This window comes from Equus asinus, chromosome 22, assembly GCF_041296235.1.
Source record: "Equus asinus isolate D_3611 breed Donkey chromosome 22, EquAss-T2T_v2, whole genome shotgun sequence".
NCBI classification, from domain to species: domain Eukaryota; kingdom Metazoa; phylum Chordata; class Mammalia; order Perissodactyla; family Equidae; genus Equus; species Equus asinus.
The window spans coordinates 42,970,248-42,989,544 of record NC_091811.1 but is presented as its reverse complement, the minus strand read 5'-3'; the positions used below and the strand labels follow the sequence as shown (position 1 = coordinate 42,989,544).

The 19,297-nt window shown below is 35.5% G+C and overlaps 1 protein-coding gene across 4 annotated transcripts in view; it reads left to right on the top strand.

Moving 5' to 3' along the window:
* The first annotated feature begins 300 nt into the window (after positions 1-300).
* ABCD2 (ATP binding cassette subfamily D member 2) overlaps positions 301-19,297 on the top strand; it is a 53,277-nt gene continuing 34,280 nt past the window's right edge. For 3 of the 4 annotated variants that reach the window (XM_044775330.2, XM_070494475.1, XM_070494476.1), the window contains exons 1-5: positions 301-1,569; positions 3,109-3,289; positions 11,729-11,850; positions 15,204-15,372; positions 16,112-16,206. In XM_044775330.2, coding sequence (XP_044631265.2) covers positions 631-1,569; positions 3,109-3,289; positions 11,729-11,850; positions 15,204-15,372; positions 16,112-16,206 — 1,506 coding nt within the window. In that variant the 5' untranslated portion in view covers positions 301-630. Of the gene's footprint in view, positions 1,570-3,108; positions 3,290-8,700; positions 8,916-11,728; positions 11,851-15,203; positions 15,373-16,111; positions 16,207-19,297 lie in introns of those variants that run through there. The other variant, XM_070494477.1, reaches the window with a different exon arrangement.

The following is a 19,297-nucleotide window of genomic DNA, read 5'->3' as shown; positions in this document are numbered from 1 at the left end:
TGTTGGTCCTCTTGCCCCTCCTCCCTCATCTCCCTAGCTCCTTCTGCCTCATCTCGTTTTATAGCGCTTGGAAATTTCCTTTTCTTTCTGCTCTTCCCCTTGTGGTATCTACTAAAACCTTAGAGGAGTGATGTATATTCTGAAACTTCTGTGCGTTTCTAAGTGACGCTGAGCATGCTCAGTAGCTGGGGCAGGTTTTGTCGCCCGCGGCTGCCCTGATTCGACCTTTCCAAAAATAGACATTTAACTCTTTGGACTCCTGCCTAAGGATGTAATTCGCTTTGCTTTCTCCTCATTTTCAAGGTTCAAAGGGAAGCGGCGAGGATTCCAAGGTCCCACCATCCTCACAGCCAATGAGGGGCCTGTGAGGGAGGAGCTTGGGGCGGCTTAGTGCAGCTTGAGCTTCTGAGGGAATCATCCCCAGTAGGTGCAGTGGAGTCTGAGCTCCGCTGCATCTGTCACAGCAGAACAAAATTGAAAAAAACAAAAGCAAAATTTAAAAAAAGAAGAGAAGAAATGCTGCGGACTATGGAACGCTGTAGGACTTTCTGAAACATTTGCTGGGGATTCCGGTGGATCATGATCTTTTAAAACCAATTCTTTTTGAAGCCGGTTTGGGTAATTGGGAAAATGACACATATGCTAAATGCAGCAGCTGATCGAGTGAAATGGACCAGATCGAGCGCTGCTAAAAGGGCTGCCTGCCTGGTGGCTGCAGCATATGCTCTGAAAACCCTCTATCCCATCATTAGCAAGCGTTTAAAGCAATCTGGCCACAGGAAGAGAAAAGAAGCAGCTTACCCGACTGCAGAGAACAGAGAAATACTGCATTGCACCGAGACCACTTGTAAAAATTCTTCGCCTGGAGTGAATGCAGATTTTTTCAAACAGCTACTAGAACTTCGGAAAATTCTCTTTCCAAAACTTGTGACCACTGAAACAGGGTGGCTCTGCCTCCACTCGGTGGCTCTAATCTCGAGAACATTTCTGTCTATCTATGTGGCTGGTCTGGATGGAAAAATTGTGAAAAGCATTGTGGAAAAGAAGCCTCGGACTTTCATCATCAAATTAATCAAGTGGCTTATGATTGCCATCCCTGCTACCTTTGTGAACAGTGCAATAAGGTACCTGGAGTGCAAACTGGCTTTGGCCTTCAGAACTCGCCTAGTAGGCCATGCCTATGAAACCTATTTTACAAATCAGACTTATTATAAGGTGATCAATATGGATGGGAGGCTGGCAAACCCTGACCAGTCTCTTACTGAGGATATTATGATGTTCTCCCAATCTGTGGCTCACTTGTATTCTAATCTGACCAAACCTATTTTAGATGTAATCCTGACCTCCTATACGCTCATCCAGACTGCTACATCCAGAGGAGCTAGCCCAATTGGGCCCACCCTATTAGCAGGGCTTGTGGTATATGCCACTGCTAAAGTGTTGAAAGCCTGCTCTCCCAAATTTGGTAAATTGGTGGCTGAAGAAGCTCATAGAAAAGGCTATTTGCGGTATGTGCACTCCAGAATTATAGCCAATGTTGAAGAAATTGCCTTTTACAGAGGACATAAGGTAAGATAGAAATTAAGATGATGGGTGAAATGTGAGACTGTTCGAGCTGCCACTGCAGTGCTAGATACCATCTGTTGTACTGTTGATGGACCCACTTCTGTAGCGTTTTAGACTCCGATGACATCTAAACCTGTACTAGAATGTATGCTTCCTTACCCTTTTTACTCACAAGTTGTTAAAGAATTATAGAGTGCAAACTTTTCTAAAGTTTCATGAGAATAAAATTTTCAGCACTCAGTCTACTTAGCCTCAGTTACCCAAACATGCTCAGAATTATCTCTGAAGCATATTCTTAAAACTTAAATCCTAATTGGTTGTAGAGCATTAGAAGTAAATGTGTTTGGAAACTGAGTAAACACATGTCCATTGAGATGGAAAATTTAGGATGGTATTCTCTTGTTGTTATTATTGAGGGCCCTTTGTTTTTAAGAGGAAAAAAACCCTGGCCTTTTACATGAAAGACAAGTTTAACAATTTTGCATGTCTGGTCAGCAATGGAGGGTCCTCAGTCCTAAGAAGTGCAGGAGAGTGTGTCTCACAAATGTCATTTCCAACTCTTAGTTAATGTTCAGCACCATGTTTGACACAAATAAAAAGAGGCAGTGAAATGAAATTTTGTCTGGCTTTGAGAGAAAAGCTAAGATTAGAGAAGAAATGAGGAGAAAAGGAATTTCAGAACGTTATTTCTAAATACTAAAGATTTTCGACATTAAGCAGATCCCTAAAATAGTTAGCCTAATTACATAAACTTCCAGAGCATTGAAGTAACCTCAGAATATTAAATACGACCAAATTTTTTAAGGTGATGCATCTGAAATCTTAATACAAATGACTTAGTACAAATGAAATATTCAGATATTCTTAAGTTGAAATGGTATTTTAATTCCCAAGCAGAATTATTTACTTTTTGAAGCATCATTAGTTATCAAGACAAATTTTTACAGTAGTAGGAATCTGAAGAAGAAAATTTAAAGCAAATTTAGGACTTCTACTCCCCCTTGAAAATTGGCCTTATATGTTGTATTAGTCATATTGACTTGTGATTCTTCTTGAATCATTGAACTCAGTGATTTAAATTATAGCATGCTGTAGGCTTCCGGCATTTAAGACAAAATCCAGCAAATTGAGTTAGTTCGAAAATGGAATCTAATTACACATATGTGTGTCATGTGTTTATTTTCAAATATTTTTGGTGTGATCAAGAAGGATAAAGTTCTAACATTGTTTACTCATGTCTTATAGAATATCGTTTAATTTTAACCTCATGCATGTAATTTTGAAATAAAAATTATAAATCACTGACATGTACTTTATATTTACTAAGTATCATGGGTTTTTTTCAATAATATAGGTGTGACCAAATTAAATAATAATGACTCATTCTTATATTAATCTGTATTTTTTAGTTGTTAGAATCATAGATCATACTATACTAAGTAAAACAAAATAATGTGTACCTATCTTTAAAGAAAGCCTTCAGACATACAATATTTACTTTTATAACTCATGCTGGGTTCTTGCCTCTTTTTCCCTCTATAGGTGGAAATGAAGCAACTCCAGAAAAGTTACAAAGCTTTAGCCGATCAGATGAACCTCATTTTATCCAAACGTTTGTGGTACATCATGATAGAGCAGTTCTTGATGAAGTATGTTTGGAGCAGCAGTGGACTGATTATGGTGGCTGTACCTATTATCACTGCAACTGGCTTTGCAGATGGTGGTAATGACATTTATGCTTAATCTTCAATATATGTTTAGGATTATTTCTCTTGAAGGTGTCACTGCTGGTTTTGTGTAAGTGAAACTGTATATGTAGCCATTTTTCTGTAGTCATTAATGGTCAGAAACAAAGGCAGACTTTGCAACATCCAATAATAATACCTGCAATGTGAAAGGAGATAAGTGGCTCAAAAGTCCTTTCCAGTTGTGAGATATTTCAAATTAATATCTTGAAAAGCAGTGTAAGTTCTCTCCATGTGTTTTAAACTTCAGTTCTGCGCATCCCATGTGTTTAGTCTATAAATATTCTATAACTGGATCTGCCCTGTTTTGTGATTTGAAGAGTTGGTTGACTACATTAGGCAACTAGGAATATTGTTTTAGGAAGTGCTTTACACCATGGAACAAGATCTCCTCTACTTGTAGGTAACATGGATAAACCTCCTATGTAGCATGATTTGGTGGCATTGTGGGGGTAGGGGTTGTCAAGCTGCCCCTGTCTAATTCTAGCTATCACCATCCCAGTGGTTTTTACCAACATTTTTCATCTTTGGGATAACTAAGAAAGATAAGGGCAACAAGAACAATATTAAAACGTTCTGTAATACTTGAGATGGGAGTTTGGGTCTTAATAGGCAGGGACAAAGGGGAGTTAATTAAAGTAGCAGCATTTTCTGCTCTTCCTCCAAAATAAAACGTTCCCCCTTCTCTTTAAAAACCACTTGGTCAAAATTGGCCTTAGTGTTGAAGTAACTAAATAAAAGCATGGGCTTTGTAGTAAGACAGAGCTTTGCTCAACTCTTGGCTTTCCCTCTTCCTGCCTGTATCCTCTTAGTCATGTTAATTAAACTCTGAACCTCCATTTCCTCATCTGTAAAACAAGAATTGGAAAGCCTACTTCAGAGGACTGTTGGGAGGATTTAACAGAATAATGTTTATAAAGTACAGAGCATGCTCTTGATACAGAGTGACAATTATTACCTAGGAAACAAAAGGCAACACTGAGAATAAGGTAACAGAATTCACACTATTTTACAGCTATTTTTGGTGTAGAATTAAAAATTAAGTTATTTGTTTGAAGTCATCTAATAAAAACAAGTAAAAAAATTACCCTATACTTTAATATTTTGAAACAGTGCTTCAATGCTTTAACCAATTATTACAAAAAAACTTGTCAAATTTGAGTCATTCTTAACCTAAAATTGTTCATTTTAGTAAATTGGAATTTGTCAATCCCATGTGATAAGACTATAGATATACCAAATATACTCCACAACTCAGCTGTCTAATACTGTGTTTAGGCCACTGGGAAACTGAATTTTATCTATTTTTATGTTTTCAAAGTTTATTTTTTAAAAAATCATTTAAAAAGTTTATATTGAATAAGGCGTTGTTAGTAATAGTATTTTTAGACATAATCCTTTCATTATAAGATAAAATAAATTGCTTTTTCAAAAAAGTATTGGAGAAAAAAATGACACAAAAATTTATGGTCTTGAGATTAGTTTTAGTAAGACACAACAAAATTATCAGATATTCGTAGTGAATCTAAGTATATGGATGTTTTAAAAGTTTCATATATAATGTATAGAGACAACACCAATGACAAGATTATGGTGTAGTTCTCTTAGTCCTTGGAAGCACTGGTCTTATTACAAAACCCCAGAGTATTCAACATAGAGCAGAGAAAATGCAGCTATTAATGGTGACAAATTAACCCCACAGAGACCAGTAAGAAGTAAACAGTGTATGCAAAGAATCTAACAATCTTATTTCTATGGGTGATGTAATAAGATATTTAAAAATAAATCCTGAAAATATCATATTAAATTAAAGAAACAGCATTAAAATTTCAGATTGAAATTATGATAATCACAGTGATGCAAGTAAAATAAAGTAATTCTTAAAGCTTCTTTTCAAAAGAGGATTTTATACAAAGTGAAGCAGTATAAGAATTTCATAGAAGAAAAAAATAAATTCATATGACAGCATTATTATGAGAAGGTGCTTCAATATCTTCTGTAATTTCTAATGTTACTATATATATGCTTATAATGTTTGTACGTATTTACTAAAGATATTTGACCTACAATGATTTAACACATGAAAATATTGTTAGCGTTTTACTCATACAAAATTATTTTTTCTAAATAATGATATATCTTTGAGGCTTTAGGTCTTGGAATTACATATCATATATTCTAATCTAATCTTCAGTCTTAATTTACACTTATGCCCTGAGTTGCCCCTTATGTTAGAGATGAATTAAATACATGATACTGTATATTTTAAAGCAAAAATAGGTGGAAAAAGTGGGTGAATGAGAGAAGAATGGCAAAGAGAAAAGGGAGAAAAAGTAGGATAGAGGAAAAAAAGACAATACAATAAAGAAGCAGGCCACTGTTCAGATCTTGACTCAGCTATTTAGTCGTTATCCATCCTTGAGAAATTTGCATAAACTTTATATGCCTCAGTTTTCCTCTCTTAACCATAGGTATAGTAATATATATCTTACAGAATTATGAAATTGTATATAATGTATTTAATGTGCTTTGAAACAGTTCTCAGCAAGTAGTAAGAATTTAGGTGGATCATTGTTAATATTTATCCTATTCTTACCATGTGGGCTCTGGCATCAGATTGCCTGGGTTCAAATGCTTACTCTTTTGCTTACTAGGCTATGACTATGGGCAAGTCATTTAACCTTCTTGTGCTTCAATTTCCTCATTTCTGAAATGGGAGAAATTATAGCAGGGTTGTTAGGAGAATTAAAGAAGAGTACATGTGTAAAACTTAGAACAATGCCTGTTTCATCGAAAATGCTCAATAGACATTTGCTGGCACGATTATTGTTGTTAAGAGAGCAAGATATTTAAAAGTGATTAGGAAGTCAGAGGGAAAAGTGCAGATAGGAGGAAGAGCGTGCATAGTTTTTTTGGAGGAGAAAAGAAAAATAGTTTGTAGTAGATTTGTTAGACCACCCACCTACAACTTCAAGTGAAATCTTATGGTTAGGACAGGATTATGTTTATATTCAAGTTCACATTACAAAATTGCATATGGAATCATGCCATTTTCACATCAGACGAGGAGCTTAGAGGTCATCTAGTCTGGAGCCCCAGATTTGCCTAAGGGCACACAGATGGTTAGTGGAAGCACTAAGGATAGAAGACATTATGTGATTCCTAGTGTGTTACTTTTCTTACCTTCATCACGCTACCTCCATTTAGCTATAGTGGAACTTAGTCTATAAGGGACTTAACTTAGTTTGAGACCAAGCAATCGTGGGAGCTAATGGTTGAAATAGAGGCATTGAAATAGTTAATTATATATAGTTTCTATTATATTTTCTTAGAGGACATTGCCCCTTTCTTTGCTTTGTATTAAGAGAAAGACTGAAATTATGTAAAGAAAATAGTTACCTGGGAGCTGTATCTCAATTTTTTAATGTTATAGGACACTTTTCTTCTCTTCATATCAAAAGCAGTTCTGGGCAAGGCCAGGGAAAGCTACTTATAGGTCCCTTCTGCCGGACCTTATCACAGACACCTGACAGGCAGTGAAGAGAGCACCTAAGCCACTAGCACTGCCAGTAGCGTCCACATGTTGGTGATCTGCTAACGTGAGGTGGCACATCAGAAGTAGCAACTGAAAGCACTCTTAGGAGTGGAACTGAACTCTACCATAACCCTCATAACATGGGTGATATTTTATTTCTAAAATGTACTTCCAACAAGATGATCTCCATAGCTCCTGCTGCAGGAGTATGTCTCATATTCAAATGCCAAATTGTTGAAATATAATTTTGTATTTGGGTCAGTTTACATATGACTACTCTCTTGTTGACCAATTATTGTCACAGTAATTATCAGTACATATCAAAGACATGCTTTTTAGCTGTAATTAGCTATTCGTGTCAGGAGCTATAATTTTTAAAGTATAACATACATGCCCACAACGGCACAATCATTAGTGTACCACTCAGTGAACTGTCACAAAGTCAACCCATACACGTAAGCACCACTGAGAAGAAACAGAACCGTACCTTCATCCCAGAAGCTCCCATCCCAGAAACCCCTTCCCAGTCTTATCCTCATCTTCAGCCTCCTACCCCCATCCCCACTTCCTCCTGCCCCTGCCCCCATGCCACAGCAAAGGCAGGCATTTTACCGATCATTCATTAGTATTTGCTGGGTTTTGAGCCTTATATAAATAGTATCACGCAGTACGTATGAGAGTTTTAGTTGCTCCACATCTTTGTCAATGTTTGATGTGAGTCTTTTTCCTTTTAGGCATTCTTATGAGTGTATAAGCGTGCTTCATTGTAGTCTTAATTTGCATTTCTCTGATGACTGAGGAGGTTAAGCACTTTTCATTTGTTTATTGGCTACTTGGATAGCCTTTTTTATGAAGTACCGATAAGTTTTTTCTTCATTTTTAAACTGGCTTATCTGGTTTTTGCTTGTTCATTTGTAAAGCTCTTGTGTATTCTGTAATGAGTAGTTTGTCAGACACACACACACACACACACACACACACTCAAATCTCTTTTCCCACTCTATTCTTGCCTTTTCAGTCTCTTAAGTGTCTAAGAGAAGTTCATAATTTTAATATAGTTCAATTTATCAATCATTTTCTTTGTTGTTAGTGCTTTTTTTGTCCTGTTTAAGAAATATTTGCCTAACCCAAGGTCATAGAGTTATTCTCCTATTTTTTTTTTTTTTTGAGGAAGATTAGCCCTGAGCTAACTACTGCCAATCCTCCTCTTTTTTTTTCTGAGGAAGACTAGCCCTGAGCTAACATCCATGCCCATCTTCCTCTACTTTATACATGGGACGCCTACCACAGCATGGCGTTTGCCAAGCGGTGCCATGTCTGCACCCGGGATCCGAACCAGCGAACCCCAGGCCATCGAGAAGCAGAACATGCCAACTTAACCGCTGCACCACTGGGCCGGCCCTCTCCTATTTTATCTTCTAGAAATTTATTGGTTTTTCATTTCACATTAAGATCATCAGTTAGAATTGATGTTTATATATGGTATGAGGTAGGGTAAGATTGAGATTTGTAAAGGTGGCAAAGAGAAAACATAAATGGCAAGAAATAAACTCAGATTGCAAGTCCAAAGAAAAAAGTACAGAAGGGTAGCCTGCTTTTTTAATTCTTAAAAAATTAATAGACAATTTTCTTTAGAATAGTTTTAGGTTTACAGAAAAATTGAGCAGAAAGTGTTCAGTTCCCAAATTTCCCCTCCTCCCATAATTTCCCTTGTTATTTACATCTTGTATTAATGTGATACCTTTGTTATAACTGATGAACCAATATTTATACATTAGTAACTGAAGTCCATAGTTTACATTAGGATTCACTCTTTGTATTATACAGTTCTATGGGTTTTGACAAATGTATTACATAACCTTAGTTTTAAATCCTTTCTCACCTTTTCAGTGAAATAGCAACAGATGTGACCGTGTTTCAATATATCCTTTTATTAGCAGAGCTGAAAATAGCAGTAAAATGAGAAGATATAATGTTAAATATTAAATCCTTAAGTGAGGCACTTTTGACAACGTATTCAAAATATTTGGTGAGGAAGATAAAATGTGTTGATCTGGGATACAAAATAGGTGAGTGCTTTAGGTCATGAATTTATATCTCTGACACTGAGGAATCTACCCTTCTCACAGAGGTTATGCAGTTGGCTGTTGTGTGCATGGCAAAATACTACTGGCACTGCTGTCACAGTACTTTCCAAAGAACAATCCGTAGAATAAAAGTCAAGGGAAATCTGTCCAGAGCTATTTGTAATTATGTTGCTAAAAGCACGAAGAAAACCCAATAGGCATTAATCTGCTAAAGCGACGTGGAAAGTACCATGCCATGTCAAACACCAGTTCATCTGTGCTAGTGTTTTTACTTCTTAACAGAGACTGTCAGTAAAAGCTACTATTTAAACCTCTTTTAACCCAAATTCATAAAATCCCATGATTATTTTAGATCACCAGCCAGATTCTCTATGAGCCAAAACTATTCTTAGTGCTTTAACTGATTCAGCAATTCACTATTTTAGTAGCTTGCTGAGAATCTTTCGGTAATTTTTTGTGTCTATCTAAATTTTCTCACACATTTAAATGTAAGAATATCTACATTCTGTTTCCAGTCTATTTATTCAATCACATTTTTCACTCCTCACTTCTACCAGCACTCAAAGCCTTTCTTTTTTCATTCCTCAGGGAAACTCACTCACTTCAAGGGGGCTAACAGGAGTCCTCTAGAGCAGTGACAACAGTAGGGCTAGGAGGAACCACATTGGACTATTTGTCCTCTGTTTTTTTTTTTAAAGATTGGCACCTGAGCTAACAACTGTTGCCAATCTTCTTTTTTTCCTTCTTCTTCTTCTCCTCCCCAAAACCCCCCAGTACATAGTTGTATATTCTAGTTGTGAGTGACTCTGGCTGTGCTATGTGGGACACCACCTCAGCGTGGCCTGCTGAGCAGTGCCGTGTCCGCGCCCAGGATCCCAACCAGCAAAACCCTGGGTTGCCAAAGTGGAGCTCAGGAACTTAACCACTCGGCCACTGGGCGGCCCCTAGACTATTGTAAAAGGGCCCCGTGAACTCATGGTGATTCTCATACTCGGGTGAAATCAGTGCCTGACACCAACCCATGCTGTAACTTGATCAGGCTGTTTATCATTCAGTTGGCATTGCTTGAAATTTCCCTTCTCTGTCCTGTTGCTTATACTATACTTATGATCTATTGAAATTATATGTGGTCTTCAAGGCCTCACTCACAGTCTACTCCTCCATGAAGCATTTCCTGTCTCTTGCAGCAAGAAATGATCTTTGCCTCCTCTAAACACCTCCCATTAACTCTCTTCATAGGCTGCCCTGCATAGTTATTTGGGAACTTGTCTTCTCTCTCCTACCAAACTGTAGGCTCCCTAAGGAAAGAGTCTGAAAATCACATTTATCCTTGCATGTCCTATAGCACCTTGCCTAATTTCTTGCATATCTAGGTGTTCAGTAAATATCTGCTGAGTGCATTTTACCTTATATTATGCATGGATCTCTTTCAAACCCAGCTGAGCTGTCTGTGAGCAAGTAAATATGAAATTATCTGGTAGTCATAATAGGGCACAAGTTAAATATTTGCACTGATATGGAGAAAAAAAACCTTTGCACTGAGATAAATCAGAGAACAATAAATATCAAAGTTAGACTATGACTATCTATATCACTCTAATTTCTTCATTAATTTTCAGCATTTAATTTAGAACTTTGGAAATAATCTATAGACGGGCCAGATAGAGACTCAAATTGTTGGAAAGATTAAAGTAATGACTTGGAGAGAATAATTTTGAAGAATAAGACTAAATTAAATAGATATGCGATAATAACTAGAGAAAATAATAACAGCTAACATTTAGAGAACTTATTATAGGCCATAGATTAGACTAACACTTCATTTGTATTTCACCTTAAAACAACTCTTTGAGATAGAATTGTTTGAGATAGTATTATTGTCTCCCTCATTTACAAATGAGAAAATAGGCATGGAGAGGATAAGTGGCAAGTTCTACTTACCTTACTACCTGCCAATAAGTAGTAAAGCCTGGATTCAAACCTAGTCTGACTCCTCTTAACCGTAATTCTGCATTGACAGTAATTTAGGATGTTCATTCATCTATCCATCCCATCCATGCATCCATGCATCCATTCAATACACATTAAGGAGTACTATGTGCTGGAGACTCTGCTGAGTACTAGGAATAAAAAATAAAACACACATTCTTGACCCTTAAGAAACTTAAAGTCCATTGGAAAGGCCAGCAAAAGTTTCCAGGGAAACCTTTACTAGAGAGTTAACTCTTGAAGAAAGAGCTAGGCAAACAAGGAAGAGAAGTATATTGAAGTCAGAAGAAATCATGTATGCAAATAGCAGAGGATAAATAGAGTATTGCATGTTTGGGCTGCCGCTAGACTGTAGAGTGAGGGTTGGATGAAACAGGTAGACAGAGGCTGGATTATGAGGGTCAGCTAACTTGCATTTCTATTAAAGGAACTACACTAGAAATATTTGCTTGTATTCCTATTAGCAGTATTTTATTGACCAAATCCATAGTATTTGATTGCCTAGCTGTAATAAGGGCAGGGAGTTGAATTTGGAAAAAGTTAAAAGAATGCTAAATGAAAATAGTCATAATTCCTATAGACTTACTTTTGTTCCAAGTCTCCTTCTAAAAAAATAATGAAACAGAAGAAAGCTTTAAATAAAATCTCGTACAAATATTGTATTTTCAATAATTCATTAAATTTCTAGGAAATTGTTGGTACTAATGAAAAATTTACATGTGGTTGTTTTGGCCACAATTTCATCTGTATAAAATAAAACATTTAGTTACTTGAAAAAACTCAATAGTTTTGTAATTTGCTTTTAGATCTAGAGGATGGCCCCAAACAAGCTATGGTTAGTGAACGGACAGAAGCCTTTACTACTGCTCGAAATTTATTGGCCTCTGGAGCTGATGCTATTGAAAGGATTATGTCTTCATACAAAGAGGTACTTGCATTTCTCGTCATCAATTTGATTAAAATAAGATATATGAAAATCAAGCAAAATGTAAATTACAAGATATACTTAGTATTTTGGAAACATTTTTCTCTACCAAACATTGCTAAGAGTGTAATCAAGATAAAAGGCAGCCCTCCCAAGTATATTGCTGCTAATACCCTTTAATTTTTACGCTTTCGATGATAACTCCTCTTTTTCTGTCTATAGTATGACGTATTTGTTTTTAATTAAAAAAAAAACCACACGCCTAGGTGTGGATTCTGGAGCCAGAGTGCCTAAATTTAAATTCTTGCTCCAGTATTTACAAATTATATGAACTTACTCAAATTCCTTAACCTGTCTGTGTCTGTTTCATCATCTGTGAAATAAGGATAATGGTAGCATTGACTTTGTAGGGCTGTTGTGAGTTAATACATGTAGAATGTTTAAAACAATACATATTAAGCAGTCGCTAAATGTTAGCCAGTAATATTACTTATATACCTTGCAAACTTTTACTCATCCTTCATGACAAGTCAAGCCTCACCAACCACCTCTAAAACCCTCTTGTGATTCCACCTTCTTCCCGCCTTCGTTGCAGAGTCTGGCTCTACCTTCTCTGTGTTCACAGTACACCTGGTGCTTTACCACATTGTAATTGACTATCCCCTGCACCAGGCCCTGAGTGGAAAGCAGGAACTGTCTTACTCAGCTTTACATTCTTAATATCCATTTTAATGCTTGGAATGTTGTACGTGGTCGATAAATACTTGCTGAAAGAATGGTAATAAGACCTGCAGATATCACAGTGTTAAGACTGGAAATCATTTTATTCCATTCAGATGTTACATAATATTCCCATGGACAGACATTCTCACTATTAATTACTCTTGTGGCTTTTGTATCAATATAAATTGCCAGAGCATCTTTATAAATTTAGCTGCCTATTAAATCAGCCTCGAATAAGCCATATAAAAGAGTTACAAAGTTTGTGATTTACCGACAAAACTTTTCAGTCTCATTCAACAACTGATTTCTTGAATTGGGTTAAAAAAATAAAAGTAAAACCAGTTGTTTAGGGCCACGTACCTAACCAACTCAATTTTAAAAAATTTTTCAAATAGTAATTTTGATAATCTGAAGACACGGTTTTGAGGATAGGTTTTTTGATTAATAAATTACTTATTAAAATTAAATGACAAATCAAAATTTTAGCCATCTCACATTAAAATACTTTGGTATCTAAGTCACAGAAAGAATATCAATTAGTTTTTCTAGATTGTCTCCGACACAAAAACTGATTGCATTTTGCTTTATTTTGGCTGACTGTGCTTTGAATCACAGAATGTTCACTTCTAAAGAATCTTATTGCTGCTATGACAGCACATGAAAGCATCGTGCATTCTCTGCTAGCTCCAGAGGGAGCAAGGGTCCTTTTTAGAGTTAGAGTTCAAGGGCAAACCCGCTGTCTTATATCCCAAAGTAATTTGTCCACAGTCACATTCTCAGGTTTTTTCAGACACTCTTTGCCCACTCCACCCTGCATCCTGGTCTACTAACTCCTTGCCTCCTGCTTTTCTTTAATTGACCTCTACATTTGGTTTTGGACTTTTTATTTTTTTATGCAAATATATTTAGCCAGGTTTCTTTTGAATCCATATTTTGTTAATCCTTAGCTCTGTTTTCCCCTACTTGAGAACTCAGGAGATTTTTGTGGATAACATTTTAGAAATTACCCTTTAAATAGCTATAACATTAACATATAGAAATGCGATACTAATCCAGCTACAGACCTCTCACACAGTAGAAAGCTTTTGACAGTAATATGCACTCTTTTACTGCTTAAGTTTTGCACACACAAAAATCTTACACAAATGTCAGCATTGGTGTATTATTCCACAATTTATTGTTTAAGAGACATTTACTGGTGACCTGCCTTGCTTATTGGTACCAGTTTCCTAGTAAACATTTCTGTAAGGGAATGGTTTTTGTGCTTTCCTTTTCACTGAGAAAGATGGTCTTGACAGGAGATGAGTCACCTTTCACAGTACCCTGACAACAAGGTGTTCTTTTAATAGAAAAACAGCAGGAGATTCAGCCTAAATTGGATCACTGGCAGGATAGGAGCAAGGTACCACTCTATTGAGCCTTATGGACTAAAGCAGAGATTTATCTCATCTTATCTTTAATCTCACCTAGAAAAAAGTCATATTTAATGTTTTTCTTTGGGCATATAAATCATGTTTGGCTTGAAAAGAAGCTGAATTGTGGAATTTGGACTGAAAAGGAGTTGAAGCTTTTCACTGAGCTCACTCCCAATTTTGGTATCCTCTAGCAGGGATATTTTCTCTGCCAAGCTTAGGAATTTTGACAATCAATTTGACTCAGAAACATTCATTTCTAATAAGAAAAAAAATGTATTTTTCTTCTATTTAAAACCTATTTTAAATTGAAAAAAGATATCAAAATAAAGGATCATAATTTCATTGAATGAACTTAAGCTTTTCACAAAATTTCTAATTTTCTGGAAATGAAATCTGTCATTTAAACAAGTCAAATCAGAAATTTGACTAAAGATTTATTTATTTATGAAGATTTTATTTTTTCCTTTTTCTGCCCAAAGCCCCCCGTACATAGTTGTGTATTTTCAGTTGTGGGTCCTTCTAGTTGTGCTATGTGGAACGCTGCCTCAGCATGGCTTCATGAGCAGTGCGGTGTCTATGCCCAGGATTCCAACTGGTGAAACCCTAGGCCGCTGAAGCAGAGCGCACAAACTTAACCACTCGGCCCCGGGGCTGGCCCCAAAAGATTTGTTTTTTTAAGATCGGTACCTGAGCCAACATCTGCTGCCAATCTTTTTTTCCCTTCTCTCCAAAGTCCCCCAGTACATAGTGTATATTCTAGTTGTAGGTCCTTCTGGTTCTGCTATGTGCGATGCTGCCTCAGCACGGCTTGATGGGCGGTGCTAGGTCTGCACCCAGGATCCAAACCGGCAAAACCCTGGGCCGCTGAAGTGGAGCGTGAAAACTTAACCACTTGGCCGTGGGGCCAGCCCCTTGACCAAAGATTTTTAAGTCTCACTAATATTCTGAAATCTTTACATTTCATTTTTAACCCTGACTTGAATGAATAATTTTTTATGTGTTTTATAATCCCAATCAAACTTACATTGACACGTTGCTATGTTGCTCTCTTGGTAAGCTTTTTACCGTTACTTGTTTTAGTTATCAGATATGTTATTTATTTTTCGTGTATAATAAAATAGGATCTTTAACATTAAATCAAAAAGCTTATATGATTGCATATTTATTTAAGTCTGTCTTGAGTATATTAACTATTTTATCTCTCTGTGTTGGTTTTAGATCACTGAATTAGCAGGCTATACTGCTCGAGTGTACAATATGTTTTGGGTCTTTGATGAAGTGAAAAGAGGCATTTATAAGAGAACTGCTGTCATGCAAGAGTCTGAAAACCATAGCAAGAATGGAGCTAACATAGAATTATCCCTCAGTGATACGTTGGAAATCAAAGGTATTAGACTCAAATGTTTTTATATTTTTCCTGTATTTAAGTGTTTATCAACAGAACTAAAGTTTTTTAGAAGCTAGTCTTTAACAGATAAAAGAAACCAACATTTATTTATTTAAATAGTTATTCCTAAACTTAGTATTGCAGTTTGAGGAGTGGTGACTAACATTACCATTAAAAAAAATTGTTACCTTTATTTAGAACAAAATTTCTAGAATTATTTTTGGAAACTGCACATATGGCAGAATGAATTGTTTGCTTTTAAAAATCAAATAACAGAATTAGAGCTAATGTCATATTGTTCTTCATCATCCTATGTTTTTAAACTTACTTGGTTATCATATTTTTAAAAATTATATATAAATGTCTTAATTCCCTTTTTGGGGCACCGTGTTTTTTCTGTAAGAAAGGTTAATTTAGAGAAACAAGTAGTTGTAAAGAGTATGGCTGGGTTATATCAGATAGAGTTTAGCTTTGCTCTCATTATGATGTTGACATTAGATTATTGGTAAGTAATGTTTCTGAGAAAGATTTTCCAAGTAGATGTGTCAAAATGTCCAAATTTACGTTAAACTTTTCTTTAGATATAGATATCTATATTTCACTTGGTTTTCTGATTTGTTACTGTGAATTATCTTTATAACGAATTTATCTGTTATGTTGCATTATACTTTAAGTTATTTACGTAATTAACAATAATGTGTGATAGCTTTTGTAACTTAAGTCGTTCCTTAACTTATAGGAAAAGTTATTGATGTGGATCATGGAATTATTTGTGAAAATGTTCCCATAATTACACCAACGGGAGAAGTGGTGGCTTCCAGGCTAAACTTCAAAGTAAGATGATATTCAAGAATCTTCTGATTGTTGCCATCACACTAATACAAAACAACACAGAATTCATGTACATTTGTTAAATACTTGGAGGAGCATATGGAAAGGAGGGGAAATCAAGAAAGGTATGCACAGTGGCTCAATTACAGAAGCAGTTACTTCCTCAGAAAGCAGAAAGAAAGAGAAATTTGATGTCTACTGCTTTATTGCCAGGTTGAAAATTAAAATTACAGTTCACTGAGAGCCTATACAAGGTAACTTTTGAGAGTAATAGGAAACTTCCTCAGAAATTAATGTCTGAAAATAAATTTTAATTTTTTCCCTTCGAACAATTACTCAAGGAATATAAGCCTACCTATACTGTAATATATTTACTAAAATTTGAGGCTAGAAGTTATTAACAAGTTTAATTCTGTTAATACATGGTTCTCTAAATTTAATTTATATTTTAAATAATCATGTCTTCTATTAGGAAAAAATAATGAGAAGATTCATGGATTGGAATTTAATTTTTAATTCTGTTGAGAATAAGAGTTGTTATTTAATATTCTATGTCTTGATTACAAAAACTAAGATGTAAAAATAGCTAATAAACCTAGTGCCCTGATTTAAAGCACTGTAAAATTTAAACATACATTTTGGAATTCAAGAACAAAATAATTTGCTGATAAGCATTAATGACTATAGTGAAGGCATCTGAGCTTAGTTCAAATGAAGACATACTTGGACTTGATATAGAATTACAAATCTGACAGTGTATGTGCTAATGATTTTAGTATGGACCTTAGTCTAGATTTAATTATTAAAGATGTATTTGCAAATGAATAAAAGTGCTGAAAGATGATGAGAAGTACTGAAAGGGGTGGGGTAGGGAGTTCTGTGCTAATAAATATAAGAGAAACTGTCTTTAAAGTACAATTTGGTCATGCTGTATATTTCCATTTATAGACCTATAGAGTGACTTTATTTGGATCTGAACACAAGCACCATAGGTGCTAATGGTGTGCCATAATCTTAAATAGATTAAAATATTTTTAATAATTTACCAATTTATAATTTGTGAGTTTTTACACAGAGTTTCTTTGGTCAGGTTAGGTTTTGTAATATCAATTCTTGTTGTTCCATTTATTAAATAGAGTGAGGGCCTTGAATTCTGCCACCTACTAACTACATTATTGTGGACACATCACTCTCTTTCTGTGAAAAAATTCAGAACTCAGTTTATTTTTACATAAAATTAATTAAAAAATAATCTAAAGAAAATGTCATAAATTTTGAAGTTCTACAAAGATATTTATTAAAAGTTTCAGGCACTTAAAATATAATAGAAAGATCTGTTTTCTCTGCGTGAATTGACAAATAAACATGTTTCTAGAGGAAAATGTTCTCCTCCTTTGGGAATTAAAAAACCATCTCAAGAAGAAAATTCGATAAATGGGAATTCTTTATCCCTCACATTCACTGTTTACTAAACATCAGAAAACTTATGCTAAAAAAATAATATGAATGTAGAAAAGACTTCTAACGACTCAAAATGTGTTAAATTTTTGAAAATTCCTAATAGAGAATGAGCCTATTAAAATATTTTTTGAATACACCTTTTGCCGTGGCACATACCTTTTACAAAAAATCATTTAGGAAGTATTTATGCTTCTACAAAATTAAACTTCCTTAATCCTCTCTCTAGTGAAAGAGCCCAAGAAATCACTAAATTAATTCTTTCCGGGTTCTTCCCAGAATTTTCTTTGAACTTTATTCTATCAAAATAGCATCTCAGTTTGTCTAGATGTAGAAAGGAAAAATATGTATGGTCAGATTTTATAGACTCAAGCTTGCTCCTTTCTTATGTCCTTATGGTCGCTGTCTTCATCGCAGGGAATACTCTTCTCCCAGAGCTGATTGGTTGCTTCTTGTCATGCAAGCTCAGCAGAAATATTACCTCCTAAAAGAGGACTTTTCTGAGCACCAAATCAAAAGATGCCTCCCCTCCAACCTCACAATACTACCATCTTTCCCTAACACATCTTCCTCTTATGCTATCATAGTAGCATTTATCACTACTTAATTTTTTGTTCATGTGTTTATTGCTGTCTTTCCCATTGGACTGTAAGCTCCACAAGAAGAGGGACTTTGTCTTGGGCAGCACTGTATTCCCCTGGTAGAATGTCAGGCATTTGGTAAATATTCAATCAATGTTTGCCCAAGAAATGTCTAATTATTTAGGCAGAATATGAATCTGAACTATTTTTACTTTACGTATACTTATTACATTCATTGCTAGTTCCTTTATCTAACCTCCATCTCAATCTTTCTTTTTTCTTTTCCTTTTTCCCTCCCTCTCCCACCACCTTCTCTCAATAAAAAGATTTCAGCTTATGTTATACAAAGCAAATGAGTCAAGAATAGACATGGAACTGGTCTCTTATACAACATAATGCGAGCAACCTAATCCTCTTCATCTTGGAATTTTCAATAAGATGTATTCTCCTTCACTGATACTTCGAAGTTTGCATCCACACTATACAAAGCTACGTCTACAGGCCTACTGTAGATTTCCACCTCTCACACTTTCCTACTATGTTCATATTTTAAAACACTGTTTATAAAATTTGGTTTGTTCTTAGTAGAAGTAGGTAAAATTTTTTAATGCTATTCCTTTTCCTTATTCTTCACAATATGCTTTAAATACTACACTAAGACAACTTCCTGATCCTATTGGGTGGAATGGGAACTCATGAAATTTAACTGTTTAAATTTAAATGGTAAATAAGATGGAAGATTCTAAAGAGAAGTATCCAATCAATAATAGATAAATAACTTTTGTTTTATTGATAAAGAAAGAAAGAAATAGATTTGTTTTAATTCATCCCTAGACATAAGAGTAAATGATAGGGGCCGGCCCTGTGGCCGAGTGGGTAAGTTCTCACGCTCCACTTCGTGGACCAGGGTTTCACTGGTTCGGGTCCTGGGTGTGGACATGGCACCACTCATCAGGCCACGTTGAGGCAGCGTCCCACATGCCACAACTAGAAGGACCCACAACTAAAATATACAACTACGTACTGGGGGGATTTGGGGAGAAAAAGCAGAAAAA